This window comes from Colias eurytheme, chromosome 29 (genome assembly GCF_061535395.1).
Source record: "Colias eurytheme isolate Ceu_HAF_F1 chromosome 29, ilColEury1 Martin Lab GWU primary, whole genome shotgun sequence".
NCBI classification, from domain to species: Eukaryota; Metazoa; Arthropoda; class Insecta; order Lepidoptera; family Pieridae; genus Colias; species Colias eurytheme.
In genome coordinates this window covers 5,176,050-5,193,686 of record NC_143008.1, presented here as the reverse complement: position 1 = coordinate 5,193,686, position 17,637 = coordinate 5,176,050, and the positions used below count along the sequence as shown (strand labels likewise).

Sequence of the window (17,637 nt, the reverse complement as noted above, 5' to 3'; positions counted from 1 at the left end):
TTAAAAATTCGGTGATATTAATATCTATATACAATTACAACAATCTTTCATCATCATCATCATCATCATCATCAACATATTGAATTTTAAACCTTATATAATTTTAAGAAGTACCTACTCAATTATATTTTTTCTGTTCTTCTATATACATAAGATTATGACAATAACTATACATATAAATGTAATGAACATCATTTAAACTGAACTAAATTTCAATATTTTCTACGTAATATAATATACATAATACATTCAAATAAAAATAAATACATTCCTTAGACACATAAAACTGAAACAATAGAATAAATTCGATTGCTCTGGCGGGTCACGAGTGGCTGAGTTGGTCAGGCATCCGCCCCGGAATGGCGCGAAACGATGCGGGTTCGAGTCCCGCTGAGTGATCGAATTTTTTCTATTCTTTATAAATCAAAATTTATAAAAATAAATATGCCAAGGAAATTATTGCCAGGGGTAAACTGATGTTCATTTAATTTATAAATGAACATCAGATATTACACAAAAAAATAAGTTTTGAAGTGAAACTTCTTTAGGGGCGTTGAGAGTAAAATTTCAAAGTCGCGTCATGGCAATACCGTCAATTCATGGAGTTAGACGATTTTGATATCTTCGAATCTTGCCAAAGAAGTTTCACTTCTGACACATGTGCCCTTTTTTAACTATAATATTTTTTTTAATATTCATCAGCCATAATTAAAACGAATAATGCAGTCCATCCAGTAAATGGTTTACAACCGGACCCTTTGCCATCTTGGTCCGAATACTGCTCCCAGAGGTACCCCGTCCTTTTGTATTGGTTTATTATATTACCTGTGCAGAAAAAGAGGGTAATGTTTACGTGAATTGGTTGTAATTGTAGATATTTTGCGTAATTTAAAAGAATGGGAAGGCAAGTTTGATGGAGAATACATGTTTTTTGGATATAAGAGAGTGTAGTACTTGATCAAAAGCTTTCTAAAAGTAAAGAGATGTAGATATTGTACATTCATGTTAGTAGGTACAATAAATATAATGGAACAAGAAATATGTACATATTTAATGATTCGGGAATCGAACCCGTGTATTCAAGGTAAAAAAAATACTATAAATATAACGAAAAGAGGTGGAAATGCAATGCAAATCGTCAGCTTTAAGGCCCACACTAGCATAGAACTAAAGAACCTTTACACACAATAAACATAAGGCCCTGTTGACACTCATCGACTAAGGGTCCTTACACACAAATTAGTAGCTAATCACTTAATCAGTAACTATATAAGGGCCTGTGCACACTCACCAACAACATTTTGCTTCAGCATCCTGTATTTTAGGGCCAATACATACAGGCAGGCCAATTATATAAAGGCGTTTCCACACTCACCAACAACATTTTGCTCCAGTCGCCTGTGTTTTAGGGCCAATACATACATGCAGGCCAATTATATAAAGGCGTTTCCACACTCACCCACAACATTTTGCTTCAACCTCCTATGCAAATCATCAGCTTTACCCGCATAAGGCCCTTCCACACTAGCGTAGTGTTTTAGGGCCGATACAGCTAGATAATTAATGTTTATCCACACTTGGCCGCGCCAGTATGGAGGATCGTGTTCTGTGTTCCTTTTCATATATAGAGGCGCTGATTTTGATAGTGACCTGAAGATTATAATTTTATGATTAAAAAAATGTTTTAAGTTTATAATTAACGTATTATCTATACTAATATTATAAAGCTGAAGAGTTTGTTTATTTGAACGCGCTAATATCAGAAACTACTGGTCCGTTTTGAAAAATTCTTTCGGTTTTAGATTTTATCGATGAGGCTATCATTACGCTAAGACCAACAGGAGTGGAGCACTGCGGGTAAAACCGCGGAGCACAGCTAGTACAATAATTAATGACTGACCTGGAAAGTAGTAACAGAGACAAGTAACAAGTCGTCAAAGGGACGATTTGATATTTTTATTTGTTGTAAAAAATAGGTTCAACCGATTTTAATGAGACTTTCACAGAATGACAAAATTATGTAGAAATATCAAATAGAAATAATAATATAATATAAATAGAATTTAAAATTTTCATCTGAAAAATATTTGTATCACTACATAATATCCATACCTTTTAGTTAAAGTCGCTTTTTCTGTCCCTATGTCCCTTTGTATGCTTAAATCTTTTTTTAATAGAAAGAGTGATTCAAGAGGAAGGTTTTAGTATATAATTTATTAGGTTTAAGTTAAAGCGGGCGAAGCCGCGGGCGATAAGCTAGTATTTCTATAATTAACTTTATGAGAAGATTATAAATTAGAGATAGGCATGTTACAATAACCCTTAAAACCATGCTTTTCATACAGTCGGATAAATATTTACCTTAAACCATAAGGCGACCACAATAAGTCCGGTTTGTCCAACATATCTAGAATTTTGCCTAACTTCACACTTTTCGGACTCAACACTTTGAGCAACATTGGAAAGAGAGAGATGTAGCCTGCGAAAGAGATAGATATATGATGGCGTGAAATTTAAAGATTATTATAAAAGAATGACTGTTTTGAAATTAATAAAAGAGCGTGTGTGCTGGGCACGTGTCAGAAGTGAAACTTCTTTGGTAAGTTTCAAAGATACCAAAATTGTCGCCTTACTCCATGACTTGACGGTATTGCCATGACGTGACCTTGAAATTTTACTCAACGCGCCTAAATAAGGTAAATGATAAATTCATAAATATTTCAGGACAATTTTCACACACGGCACGAAAACCTATCCTGTGTGTGTGCTAATCCAAGTTACCCTCTATATGTGTGCTAAATTTCATTGTAAATGGTTCAGTAGAATTTGCGTGAAAGAGTAACAAACACACACACACATCCTCACAAACTTTCGCATTTATAATATTAGTAGGATTAAAATCAAACTAAAATAAATAATAGTTTAAAAATAACTAAAAAACACGCTTTATCAAATTAGTGTATTGTCATCGGTCCTCAATAAATCTACAAAGTTTGAACGAAATCTGGCCGTTTAAAGTGGGTCAAAATCGCGCCTAAAGAAGTCGGTTACAAACAAACATACAAACATACAGGTGAAGCTAATAAAAAGCGTGTAAAAATAGTTATTTCCATACCAAAAGCGGACGTAACCAATCTCTCTTGTGGCGGGCTGGTCACAGAACGAACGACTTTCGTCACTTCATTTGGTGTTTTTGCAACTTGACGAACTAACTTCACTCCATCTGTATGTAAACCTGTGGAAAAAAATATAATCTATTGTTAGACGTAACATTTGATTTAATATTTTTCTGGATTATTTTTCCAACCCAAATATCGACCAATAGAATTGCACCATTCGACGTCACGTGGTACATGGTATTATACTGATAATTTTTTGAAAATTTTCTCTGGTAGTTGACGTCAAACTGACAGGTTGAATTCAATTGTGAAATTATTGGCTGACATTTGGGACGGAAAAATAATCCCCCGAATACCACACGAGCTTCAAAATTATCGGGTATTTTCCGATAGGTTCGTTGCAAGCAAATGAAGGAGTCAAGTCAATCACGAGCGCGAAGCGCGAGTGATTTTTCCTGAAAAACTTGACGACTTGTGGTATGATAAGTAATAAATAGTTGTCACTATTTGTCTATCACTAGTTGTCAGAACATGCTTAGCTGTCGAAAACTATAAATTGCCGCTTTCCTTTGACTCGTGGCGCTCGTAAGAATCGTGCCTAGGGGCTCGGACGTTGTTAATACGACGTTCGACCCAACTACCCTCACTTTGCTAATAGTCGTTGACTTGCTGCGATTTGTTATCAACTACCTACATCAATTAGGTAGCTGTGTAGAATCACAGTACATTCTTATTACATTCAAACTAATATTTAACCCGGCCTCGCGTGTAATTTCTAATACTATATTATATACATATTATAATAATGAAACCCGTTTTCCTTGGTCACGGCATCACGCGTGAACGGGTGGACCGATTTCGACAATTCTTTTTTTATTATATTCCTTGAAGTACGAGGATGGTTCTTATGGAGAGAAAACGTAAATATATACCACGGGCGAAGCCGGGGCGGACCGCTAGTATATAATAATATTTTACTTCACTAATCTTTAAACATAGCTCCATTTAAAAAAAGAGCCTGTGTTCCGAGCATACGTGTCAGAAGTGCAACTTCTATGGCAAGATACTAAGGTACCATAAAAGGACTTCCTCCTCTTAAACACATTTAACAGTTTACATAAATACAAAAAATGATTATTGTTGTTCTAAATAGTTTCTTAAAAGCAACTCCTACTATGCTAGAATCTATAGTTGAAGAGTAACACACAATTACTATATTGTTTAATCAATTTAAATGTGAAAATCTCACCATAATCGGCATACGTTTCTGTGTGAGAGGACCAGTGCAGTTGATTCAACATGTCTTCGTCGCCCAACTGATCACGGATCGCTTCGAATCTATAAATAAGTTTAGTATTTACAATTATATCGATTTACTAGAATATTTTTTTGTTGGAAACTTGTGAATGAAACAATAAAATATAGAAATTAAATATTTTAACGGATTTTAAACGCGATTTATTCATTACTAGCTGCTCCGCGCGGTTTCACCCCCGTGGCTCCATTCCTGTTGGTCGTAGCGTGATGTCTGATGATAATATATAGCCTATAACCTTCCTCGATAAATGGGCTATCTAACACCGAAAGAATTTTTCAAATCGGAGCAGTAGTTCTCGAGATTAGCGCGTTCAAACAAACAAACAAACTCTTCAGCTTTATAATATTAGTATAGATATTAATTTCGACGTTTTGCACACTTGTATGTATAACACTCGCGTTAAATTCTATATTTTTAATGAGCATTGACGTACAATCTATACTAATATTATAAAGCTGAAGAGTTTGTTTGTTTAAACGCGCTAATCTCAGGAACTACCGGTCCGATTTGAAAAATTATTTTGGTGTTAGATTGCACATTTATCGAGGAAGGCTATAAGGCTTTATATCATCACGCTAAGACCAACAGGAGCGGAGCAATGCGGGTGAAACCGCGTGGAACAGCTATAGTCTGTCCACTATAAGAATTGCTTTTTGACAGCTCGACGGGTGATACCAGAAGTGATGTTCAAAAGATTATCGATTGTGATACCATTTCAATTATAAATTCAAAATATTATCATAAATCGAATCAGGTAAGTAAATAATAATTACAACGTAAACGTACTATTAAGATATGTAATAATAAGACCACATATCTATGCATTGTATGTTAAAACTAAACTAAACTAATATTTTATTATTTATTGGTTTCTATTTTACAATTTTGTTGTCTTTACGTTTAAATTATATAACATAATAGAAGAGTTTTTCTGTATCGGATATATTTTACAGAGTATTTCTATCGATTATTTTAATCTATCGACCCATCATTGAATAATTCTGTGTAGGCATCACTAAGTGGGCGGGACCTGTCCATGAAGTACGATAATTATTTGTATGACATTTTAACATAGACAATACAATCCTACAAGGGCGTGAAGCTGTCAAAAAGCAAATAATATAATGGACAGAGTATAGTTATAAATAATAGGTAATAGAAAACATAAATTTATGTACATATTTGTGTAAATGATAAAATTTATATTTTTTTTTTTCATAAAATGAGTATTGACGTAATAGTAATGCTGTATTGTAAGGACTAACTACAATCTTCTTCTCTTATATATAAAAATGAATCGCAAAATGTGTTGGTAAGCGCATAACTCGAGAACGGCTGAACCGATTTCGATAATTCTTTTTTTATTATATTCCTTGAAGTACGTGGATGGTTCTTATGTAGAGAAAACGTAAACATGTACCACGGGCGAAGCCGGGGCGGACCGCTAGTTATTTTATAAATGTAACTTTAGGTCAGTTTGTGTATTTCCATTATGTATTTTTGTTTGTATAATAAACTAGCTTTCCACCTGCGGCATCGCCCGCGCAGTCAAAGAAAAACCCGCATAGTTCTCGTTCCCGTGGGATTTCCGGGATTGCGTAATTTTCCCGGGATAAAAAGAAGCCTTTGTCCTTTCTCGGGTATCAAAATATCTCTATACCAAATTTCATGCAAATTGGTTCAGTAGTTAAGGCGTGATTGAGTAATAGACAGACAGACAGAGTTACTTTCGCATTTATAATATTAGTATAGATAAATAATAATTATGTAGGTATATTACTCACTTGCCGGTATCCCGCTCCAATACTCTAGCTATATGGACCATAGCATCAGCAGCTGCAAACATCCAACATCTTAGGTCGACATGCCTTTCAACATCCGTTGGATGTGACGCCCTGTAATAAAGAGAAATATAATAAACTAGCGGTCCGCCCCGGCTTCGCCCGTGGTACCTACATGTTTAAATTATCCTATCTCTCATGTTGGATCGAACTGAACATGGTGTGCGAATTTTATTATAATCGGTTAAGTGGTTTAGGAGTCCATTGAGGACAAACATTGTGACACGAGATTTATATATATTAAGATTTTGCTCCTTGAATTTGACAGGGATTTGCCCATTTGAATTAATTTTAAAATTGCCATATGTTTCAAGTTCGTATCGATTAATTCACTTTAATCGATGTTTTTAGGCAGGTTACCTCCCTACGAAGATAAAATTGATAGACGTCAAATGTTGCCTATTAAATTGGCTCCACTATAGTTTTTTTTTAGTTTTATAGAATTCGAATTTTATTTTTTTTACGGTACATAGGGAAGCGCTTGACCACAATCTCGCCTGATGGACAGCTAAGATTTGGTCTAAGATAGTACGCGCTAAATTCGCATTCGAATGCTGTATATTTTTTTTTTAAGTATATAAAACCCTAACCCACGCGGGATTCGAACCTACGTCTTTTTCCGGCTTGGCAAAAAGACGTGGAGTCGAATCCCGCCTCGTGATCGAATTTTTTATATTGATCAAAAAACATATTTTTATTTATAAAGCATGTGCATGCTATACATTAAAAATATGAAATTCATACAAACAAGAGCGTGCACGTGCCGAGCACACGTGTCAGAAGTGAAACTTCCTTGTCAAGATTCAAAGATAACAAAATCGTCGCCATTCTCCATGACGTGACGGTATTGCCATGACGCGACCTTGAAATTTAACTCTCAACGCGCCTAAAGAAGTTTCACTTCAAAATATTCACAAATTTTCACAAATTTCTTCACTACATAGTATAAAACAAAGTCGCTTTCTCTGTCCCTATGTCCCTTTGTATGCTTAAATCTTTAAAACTACGCAACGGATTTGATGCGTTTTTTTTTAATAGATAGAGTGATTCAAGAGGAAGGTTTTAGTATATATAATTTATTAGGTTTTAGACAAAGCGGGCGAAGCCGCAGGCGGAAAGCTAGTAATATTATAAACTCACCTAGGATAATCATCCAACCCCGAAGTCAATGTTTTAGGGTTCAACTGCAACCCGTCATCATCCCTCCCGCGCCATCTATACGACGTTGGTTCCGCACCTTTCTGACTGTTTAGGAACCAATTGTACCATGTCTGAAAAGATAATTTGTATTGAGAACTAGTGATCCGCCCCGGCTTCGCCCGTGGTACATGTTTACGTTTTCTCTCCATAGGGACCATCCTCGTACTTCAATATTATAAAGAAAATAAATAACGAAATCGGCTCAGCCGTTCTCGAGTTATGCGCTTACCAACACATTTTGAGGCTCATTTTTATTTTATAGACTAGCGGTCCGCCCCGGCTTCGCCCGTGGTACATATTTACGTTTTCTCTACATAAAAACCATCCTCGTACTTCCAGGAATATAATAAAAAAAGAATTATCGAAATCGGTTCAGCCGTTCTCGAGTTATGCGCTTACCAACACATTTTGCGATTCATTTTTATATATAAGAAAGAAGATTAGAGGAAAATAGCAGTTAATTTAGTAGTAGTAGTTTGTAAAATTTTTTTTTAAATATTTGGGAGCTTTTTAATGACAACATTTTTTTTCCCGGCTCGTGATCGAAAGTTATCTCTTTAAAAACATCTCGTTTGTTTTGAATCCTATACAACTAAAAATATAAAAGGATTTCCAATGCTTTAAAATTAATGTAAAGAAGTACTGTATAATTAATTTTGAAATTAACAGTATTTTACTGACTTTAATAAAAAATTTACTAGCTTTGCTTCAAATCATGTTGGAACAGCATTCGCCGCAGATTGACCATTTTTTTCCCCACTTGAAAAAAAAGCATTGGCCTTCGTTTGACCATGTTGGCGATCCACACATTGGCCCATACTGGCCCAACATACCTGTAACCTCGGGAACATTCTATCCAATGTTCTCCTATGCTTCGAGTCGTGTTGGAACAGCATTGGCCGACGTTTGACCATGCTGGCGATCTGTATCAGCAACATTGGCGGATTGGCCGCCGCGTTGCTTTGCACTACGAACTCTTTTGGTACGCGGGCTAACGCTTCTGTGCCTGGAAGATAGAAATAATCTTAATATATATTATAAATCTCGTGTCACAATGTTTGTCTTCAATGGACTCCTAAACCACTTAACCGATTATAATAAAATTCGCACACCATGTGCAGTTCGATCCAACTTGAAAGATAGGATAGTTTAAACATGTAGGTACCACGGGCGAAGCCGGGGCGGACCGCTAGTAATGGTATAGTTTTTTATTTATAGTTCTATAGAATTCAAGTTGAAAAGAATATGTTATAGTTTCTAGGTCGTAGTTTGTAGTTCGAAGTTCGTCTTTTATAGTTTATAGTTCGTAGTTCGTCTTTTAGAGTGAACAGTTCGTAGTTCGACCTATATAGATAGTATATTACACTATAAACACATATTTACCCAAAATCTGCTCCCTCGGTATCCACCCCTCCACGTTGATCAGATCCAACCAATGAGCGGCCACATCCATCTGTATGTCCACCGACCATCTCCCAACCAGCAGCCCGTGGAAACCCTCGTCCCATAGGAAACCGCGCGGGAAGAATGACCTGTAAATTATGTTTAAAAGGAAATGTAGTAAATAACTCGGACCTGCCCCCCTAGACAAGTGGCTTTCTATTAGCGTAAAGTTCAATAGAATAGATTATGAATGTATGAGATTGACGTAATCAATCGTCGTCGTCGTATACAAACGTCAATCTCATACATTCATTCTCTATTCTATTCAACTTTACGCTAATAGAAAGCCACTTGTCTAGGGGGGCTGTAGTTCCTTAGATTAGCGCGTTCAAACAAACAAACAAAATCTTAAACTTTATAATAATATTAGTATAGATTTTTATTAATCGGTTGTATATTTTAACAAAAAAGGAAGTTTTGTTTATAATATTACTCATTTTTAATCATTTTTTCGTCATAGATGAAACTTAGTAAAGTCATACTATTATTATTTAAAAAAAATTACCAACAACAATTCTTTTTATTTATAACTAGCTGCGCTCCGCGGTTTCACCCGCGTGGTTCCGCTCCTGTTGGTCTTAGCGTGATGATATAGCATATAGCCTTCCTCGATAAATGGGCTATCTAACACCGAAAGAATTTATCAAATCGGACCAGTAGTTCCCGAGATTAGCGCGTGCAAACAAACAAACTCTTCAGCTTTATAATATTAGTATGATCATTCTAGTCAAAAAATACAAACCTGCTAGGAACACCAGTATACAACGGGGCTTTCCAATACGGCACCGGTTCTCTCGTATACAATGATTTCACCCGGCTCGTCCCGTAAAAGTATCCTATACCGCCTATCATGTTTGATAATGCCGCTTTCGCTATGTTGATATCTGATAAGGGATACCTGTAATTAAAAAAAAATAATAAACAAGTATCTTCTCACATCTTAAAGACTCAAAAAAATACATTTATTACGTAACATAGTAACTATTTCAGTCCCGTCTGTCCCTTAGATACATAAAACTGAAAGAATAGAATAAATTCGATCGCTCTGGCGGGTCACGAGTGGCTGAGTTGGTCAGACATCCGCCCCGGAATGGCGCGAAAGGATGCGGGTTCGAGTCCCGCTGAGTGATCGAATTTTTTCTATTCTTTATAAAATTTATAAGAACTTATTTTCTCACGTCTTAAAGACTCAAAAGAAAAACATTTATTACGCAACATAGTAACTATTAAATAATTTGTGGTCAGTGAAATATACAGAAATACCGAGCGGTACAGCTAATTTAATGTTTTTTTTAAATTTTAATACTGAAATTCTTACTTGTAACTTTTCACTTATATTGGGCAGTACCTCAAATTTTTGCACCCTCATCCCTATTCTTTTTTAGGTTCCGAACCTCAAAAGAAAAAAACAGAACCCTTATAAGATCACTTCATTCATACAGTCAGTCAGTCAGTCAGTGAATAATATATTATCATTATCAGTAATATAAATTTTAAATGCCTCACCCTTTATCCCTCAACTTGAATTCCTCCTCGAATTTCTCATCAAACTGCTCCCTTTTCTGTTCCAGAACCTTCGTATACTCCACCCCCTTTAAGGGCGCAGTCGGTAAATCTTCAGTACTGTATACTATATCTAGTACGAATGGAGTTTCGACTAGCATTTGTATTGGCACGAAGTTCACTTGCTTTTCCTGTAAATAATAATTCGATATTGAAAAACAAAGTTTGCACGGTCTGTTTGGGATAAGCTCAAAAATTCACTTATTTCTGTTGTAGGTTAATTTCGACGTTGAAATTAGAATTTAGGGCCGATTTTTCAATCCTTGGTTAAAATTTATCCGTCCAATAAAGTATTACACGAACATATTGAAATGTCACCTGGAAACTGTCAAATACGGGCAAGTAAAATACATTTTTGAAATGGTAGTTTAATACGTTATTCGACAAATAAGTTTTAACCAAGCATTGAAAAATCGGCCCTTAGACAAATAATAATTTAAGTTAAATATTGATTCAACTTTTTTCATAAGTATGAAATTATTTGTAACCGGAGAATGGTAAGAACAATTAACTTGATTCGTAATTTATTGATATTTTTTCTACCTGTATTTATTAGAAACTGAAATTTTAAAACTAATTGATGTCATCATTCATTATTTGGATACTGTCATTACATAGTATAAAACAAAGTCGCTTTCTCTGACCCTATATCCCTTTGTATGCTGAAATTTTTAAAACTACACGATGGATTTTGATGCAGGTTTTTTTAATAGATAGTGTGATTCAAGAGCAAGGTTTTTGTATATAATTTATTAAGTTTTCTAAAACTGTCCCTGTCTACAGGGCGGGCGATACCGCGGGCGGAAAGCTAGTAGTAATAGAAATACATCCAGGCGCAATCACAAAAACATAGTATTCAAAGTATCTTATCTACTGTACAACCACATCAAAACCAGCTCAACCTTTCCCACCTTCCCCACAAACAAACAAACAAAATACCTCATCTTACGAAATGAAAGACCTTTTAACAGATTATGCTTATTATATATTATGTGTGCTAAATTTCATTGTAATCGGTTCAGTAGTATTTGCGTGAAAGAGTAACAAACACACACACACATCCTCACAAACTTTTGCATTTATAATATTAGTAGGATTTAAATCTTTTCAGCATACAATTGAACCCATTAATAAATCTAATTTCTAAAGGTACTCATATAAAACCAAACTCAAGCAAATATTAAAATTGTACCTTATCATTCAACTCGTCATCCTGCCCTACTACCGCAAGCCTTCCAAACGCTGGGTGCTTCTCTATCTTTAGTAGCGAGTAATATTTCTCCTTTAATAAATGTAGGCCTGGAGAATGGGCATCTGCATATGACGTGTGAAGTAGTTTACCTGAAATATATAGATAATTATTAAATTAGCTATGCTACTTATATTAAATACGGTTCTTCTCCATTGATACTGCTTTCCGAATCGGTGGTAAATGTTAAAAATATGTAATAACGTTTCGAAAGTGCTTCTAGAAGAAGTCTAATTGAATAAATAAATGTTTGAGTTTGAATTTATTATAAATGCGAAAGTTTCTATGTTTGTTTGTTTGTTAGGCTTCGAAAGCGACCTCTAGGATTATTTTATCACAAATAGAAGTGACGAAACACAGCACTATTTCACTAGTTGCTTGACCCAGCTCCATTCAGGAAATCTTTTGTAATATTTTCACATTTTGACAGCTATTATCTTAATACAAGCAGTAAAAAAAAAACTTAAAACCAGTTCAGCTATAAATGACTCGACTACAAAAAAAAAACTAAGATTTTCTTTTTTTTTTATAATTTTAACTAGCTGCGCCCCGCGGTTTCACCCGCGTTGCTCCGCTCCTGTTGGTCTTAGCGTGATGATATATAGCCTATAGCCTTCCTCGATAAATAGGCTATCTAACTACGAAACAATTTTTCAAATCGGACCAATAGTTCCTGAGATGAGCAAACAAACAAACTCTTCAGCTTTATAATATTAGTATAGATATGAAAGTGTGTATTTCCTTCTCGTCACAAATGTCAGTACATACATTCATTTTATCTGTGCTAAACGTCTTCCTTCCTAAATGGCTGGACTGATTTTAATAAAATTGTTTGTGTCTTTAAGTGGACTTAGAATCTCTATCTCTAATAATTATTTAAATCTACTATATTCATCATATATTTTCCTACTTCATTAACTTATACTATATAATATTTACCTTCATGCGGCACCAAATGCACTCTAAAGTTACCCAACGAGGGTGTATACCCCACTATGGCCCCTCTTTCACCCCAAATTCTCGAACTCGGACTGGAGCCCATAGATTCGTCTAGCGCTCCGTACCAGAGAAGAATAAATGGGGAATTCGATTTGTCCTGTAAATATAAATGTTTATATGTAAAATCCGGCTTGAAGGACCAAAAAAAAGTTAAGATTTCATAGCTTGTCTTGTTTTTATATTATAATGATCATTTTCAAATACGTAAACGTAAAAATATACTATATTTTTAGTTTTTATAAGTGAAAATTGGAAGTCGAATGTCAATGGAAGTTTTTATAATAGAATCCGAAAAGCAAAATTAATTATTTTTATTCATAGTCATGAAATACATTTATAATAAAATCTCAACATCAACAAAAACTTGAATCTCATTGCAGAGCATAGATGTATTAAATCTGCGCTTTTCATGTGATTACAATCAAACTTAAATCACATAAAACTACCAAATATTTTTATTATTAAAGTCAACCATATCTAAGTCAAAACAAAACATTCAAATGCATTCAATATAAATGAAAATTTTTTTCAAAGAAAATAAATTTTTGAAAAATTTTCTATAAAAAAAAATCTCAAACTAAATACAATCAAATTTGCACCCTACACCACTCACCACAGAGGTGACATTAATCCTAGCAGTCCACTGCCCCCCGTGTTCCCCGCCGGCCGTTTTAATATACGACGTGACGATATCATGCGGCGGATCCGATATTATCTGTTCGCCGAACGTGAAACCGTCGTGTCGTATCCATCCGTACGTCGGTAGGTTGTCGTTCTGTTCGCACCAGTGTCTGAAATTGGAATAATGAGATTTGTATTTCATGTACAGATATTACTGTTAATGATATTACTGGGAAATTTCAGTGTAAATATAGTAGTGTGATGCAGAAAGACTTTAATTGGAATGGTGCTATTAAATTAAGGCAAGATTAATCCCTACTAATATCCCTACTTCCCTACTCATAATATTATAAATGCGAAAGAAACTCTGTCTGTCTGTCTATTACGCTTACCCGCTTAAACCTCTCAACCGGTTTTGATGAAATTTGGCACAGACAATCTTTAGACCCTGAGAAAGAACATAGGCTACCTTTTATCAAAACACCACGCGGGCGAAGCCGCGGGCGGAAGCTAGTAATCTATACTAATATCATAAAGCAGAGTTTGTTTGTTTGGCAATAATCGCTTATCTCAGTAACAACAGAGACTGAATTGAAAAAGTATTTCAGTGCTAGCTAGTTCATTTAGTGGGGAAGGCTTATAGGCTATAGATTGTCATGCTAAGTAGAGCTCTGGGTAAAACCGTGAAGCACAGCTTGTCCTTAGATAAACATAGAAAGATTATTCTTAAGAAGCTAGATTATGAAGCCACAGAGAACTTTCCCCAAATTTTAACTGTATTATTTTAAAACTTTTTCAATAAAGACTTATTCTATTCTTTCTATTCATCAAAAATCACAAAGTCATTCTTCAATATTGATTAAAAATCACGCCCCAAGTAATCCTGTAAAAAAATATTCAATGTACAGTTTTGACTTTCCTACAATTTTATTTTATGTATAGACTAGCAAACCGGGCGAACTCCGTTTCGCCTCCAGGGACACCTTTTCTTTGCTATAAACCTCACGGAGCCCGAGACCTTTCCAACGAATGCAAAACCGTGGAAATCGGTTCGTGCGTTCTGGAGTTTTAGCGTCAGGAAGGAAAACCCGACTTGTTTTTATATAGTAGATTTGAATACCAACCTGATACCCTTATGAGCGGCAGCCGCCAGCTCATACCACATCATGCCAAACACAGGGGACCTTGGCTCTCGACTCTTCAGCCCAAAGTACACCCCGGGTCTATAGCTACCCCAGTATCTCTCTGGTACATCGAGACCTGTTTCTTGTACAGCCTGGAAATTAAATTTTAATATTATAAAGCTGAGTACTGTTTATTTGAACATGTTGATATCTGGAACTCTGATTTAGGGTGCACTCACACACATCAGTCACCGTCACGGCACGTCACCGGACAGGATTTAAAAAAAAAATGTATCAATAGTTCTAGTATGACTCTGTTCCCACACGACAGTCGCCGGCACGAAATCTATCAGTGACGTCACCGGTCAGGCACGTCAAATAATCTTTCCATACATGTATCATACTTTTATCCCCACTCACCCGGTGCCGTCACGTCTCAGTTCAGTCAGCGTCGTGCTACCGTCAATAATTGCTACATGTTCTCTAGCGTGACACACGTCTAATCACTGACTAACCTGATGTATGTGTTCAATGATTCAGTCAAACCGGCGACGTGACTGACGGACAACATGACGGTGACTGGTGTTTGTGGATACGTACACAAACCGTCACCGATCAGTCATCGGTGACTTGACGGTGACTGATGTGTGTGAGTGCACCCTTAATTGAAAAATTATTTGTGTTATGTAGCCCATTTATCTAGGAAGGCTATATAATATCATCATGCTAAAATCAATAGGAGCAGAGCAATGCAGGTATGTGTAAATCACTGAAGATATGTAACAGGCAGGATTGGCTTTCAGAATGTTAAAGGTTTGTATTGAAATAAAATGATGTTCATTTGCTTTTTAAGTTGACTAAATTCCTAGAAAATATAAACTTCATAGAACAATTGAAACTGTTAAAGAATCATTCATCAAAGGAACAATAATTTAATAAATTACAGCCTTTTCCAAATAATATGATTACTTGTATAGTTATAGAACATGCATATAATATCAACGAACTTACATGTTAATAAATAAAACCGATAAAATTCAGAATGTACGGTATTTTTAGGAAAACATTAGCAATACGCTACGGGTGCCGGTATTTTTATGTAAGTTACCTTTTCACCGTCAAAAGGTGTGTTGACTCTCGTTTCAAGGTACCCTAAAGTACCGATATACACAGCCACAATCAAACATGTAACTCCTACTACTGTTTTCCATACTGTTTGAAACTGGTACGATTGTATAGGTGCTGAATTTTCGGAGCTACTCGACCCACTTGTTTCGTTATTATTTCCATGTTTATTCGATAAATTCGACTTTCTGTGCTTTACCATGTTAAATAAGCATTAAACTCTACAACTCTCACAATAAATTTAATCGTTTTAATTTATTTTAAGCCAGTTTTGATTATCAATTTTATGATTTTTTTCGCCTGACCAAATCGGACAAACCGCAAACGTCAATACTGAATACATGCAGGCCGGAGCTTTCACGTAGTCTGACATTAGTGTAACGTTCTGAAATTTAATGAATTTATTTATTAACAAATAAAATAACAATTAACACTGTATTAGTTAAATTATTATTACACAAACAATGTTTATTTTCTTTTTACATAAGTAGAAAAATGGAACTTATTTCAATCAGCAGATGAAATACCTATTAAAATCATGAATTTCATTTCAACCTTTTCACACGTTCCAGTTGTTAGATATCGTATAAATTATAATATCGTTACGTAGTTAGCATGTATATTTTACATTATGTTAATTAGCATCTTGCACTATTTTAAACTTTGCAAACTGCAACTCAGCTGTTTACCTATATAATATAGAACAGATTACCGAACGTGGAGCTGGGAAAGGTTTACAAAAAAATAGGTACCAAAAGTAAACAAGAGATGGCGATAATGGAACAAAATTTGAAAAAATCGAAGATACAAGTGTCTTGTAGCAAGTAGCTACTTGGAACACTTCATACAAAATCATTTCTGGACGAGCCAATGCTACTCGTATCAATATTTTATTTTTTTTAATATTTGTAGATGGAAATAATTTGCGTAATACACACAGGATAAACAGAATCAGTCTTACTTATTGATTCTTAGTTAAATAATCGATTTAAAAAAAGCGATGGAAGCGCTGCAAGGGAATCTACCAATAACACGCCACCTGTCCAAAAGGTCGATAAAGTAGTTCAACCGCGTCGGTACAACAGTATACACCCCCCACGTCGCAACCCCCGCCCCGCCCCGACGCTCGAATTCAGTACAATCGAGCGCCACGGGTCGCGCGTACATACCGTGAAAGACCGCGACATGCATGACGCTACGCGACTGTCATGAAACGAACGCTATTTTCAAAAACTTATTAGTGAAATAATGTAAAACAATTAATAAATAAACGTTGTGTAACACCGTGGCAAGGAAGACGTGTGTGTATTCGTTTTTGACCCGCCGGCCGGCTACGCGGCACGCGACGACCAAAAAAAAAGCAACTGATGTCAGTGAGCCAGTGGATTGTTAGTAGCAGTGTTGTGTAGTTTAAAATAGTTAAATGGATACACGTCGTGCAATGTTCGTATGAGGAAGAAAGGCAACCGAAACATTGTAAGTGGTGAAACCGAGTGATTTTGATTTCAAAATGCGGGGTGTCCCACCCTCGTCGATTCTATTCGTTTGGGGTGGCTGAACGAACCACGGAGGTACGGAGGTCCATCCCTCGTACGCTTTTTTTTCTATCCGAACAGGTCCCTAACCCCTTTTTTATGCGGCCAGTTTTTTTGGAGGGAATGTTGTTGTATCGATCTTTTTATAGGTTATAATGTGTATTTGTTTTTATTTTTACGATTTGAAACCGAACGTTCGGTTACAAACGTTCTTAGCGATGAATTCAAGTTGATATTCTTGTTTTTGACCCTAGATTTTAGTGAATTACTAGCAAATAATTAATCGTATAGAAAATTAAAATACATTCGTATCGTTTTTGTTTTAAACATCACTATGACTTTTATATACCCTCTGTAGGTTAAATTTATGTTTTCTATAATTAAATGAAAACCACGGCAAAGGCATCCAAAGTTCCTTCCATAGATAGTACCTATTTATATAAAAATTTCATTACTTTCTGTTTATTCCTTGCGTGTTCAGTTGATGATTTGAGTGTTTT

General features: G+C 35.5%; 2 protein-coding genes across 3 annotated transcripts in view; one reads left to right on the top strand and one right to left on the bottom strand.

Moving 5' to 3' along the window:
• Nucleotides 1-498: 498 nt before the first annotated feature.
• GCS1 (mannosyl-oligosaccharide glucosidase) lies at nt 499-15,915 on the bottom strand. Its single transcript, XM_090117900.1, has 16 exons — nt 15,586-15,915; nt 14,478-14,629; nt 13,346-13,523; nt 12,673-12,829; nt 11,677-11,825; nt 10,428-10,615; nt 9,664-9,819; nt 8,862-9,010; nt 8,312-8,484; nt 7,419-7,549; nt 6,222-6,332; nt 4,369-4,457; nt 3,116-3,235; nt 2,362-2,479; nt 1,460-1,650; nt 499-825 (listed from the first exon to the last, which is right to left on the bottom strand). The coding sequence occupies exons 1-16, from the start codon at nt 15,802-15,804 to the stop codon at nt 689-691; spliced, it is 2,418 nt and encodes an 805-aa protein (XP_089974026.1). The 5' UTR covers nt 15,805-15,915; the 3' UTR covers nt 499-688.
• An 810-nt stretch (nt 15,916-16,725) lies between these two features.
• Nucleotides 16,726-17,637, top strand: part of LOC149896252 (LIM domain-binding protein 2-like) — a 54,509-nt gene continuing 53,597 nt past the window's right edge. The window contains exon 1 of one of the 2 annotated variants that reach the window (XM_090117843.1): nt 16,726-17,078. In XM_090117843.1, the coding sequence (XP_089973969.1) occupies nt 17,052-17,078 (27 nt within the window). In that variant the 5' untranslated portion in view covers nt 16,726-17,051. Of the gene's footprint in view, nt 17,174-17,637 lie in introns of both variants that reach the window. The other variant, XM_090117844.1, reaches the window with a different exon arrangement.

Excerpts from the sequence above, each read along its gene's own strand:
- GCS1 (XM_090117900.1), bottom strand. The coding sequence starts at position 15,804 with ATGGTAAAGCACAGAAAGTCGAATTTATCGAATAAACATGGAAATAAT. Across the intron at positions 9,820-10,427 it reads TTCAAGTTGAGGGATAAAGG|GTATCCCTTATCAGATATCA; the intron begins GTGAGGCATTTA and ends TTTTAATTACAG. Across the intron at positions 826-1,459 it reads GTTGAAGCAAAATGTTGTGG|GTAATATAATAAACCAATAC; the intron begins GTGAGTGTGGAA and ends TTTTCTGCACAG.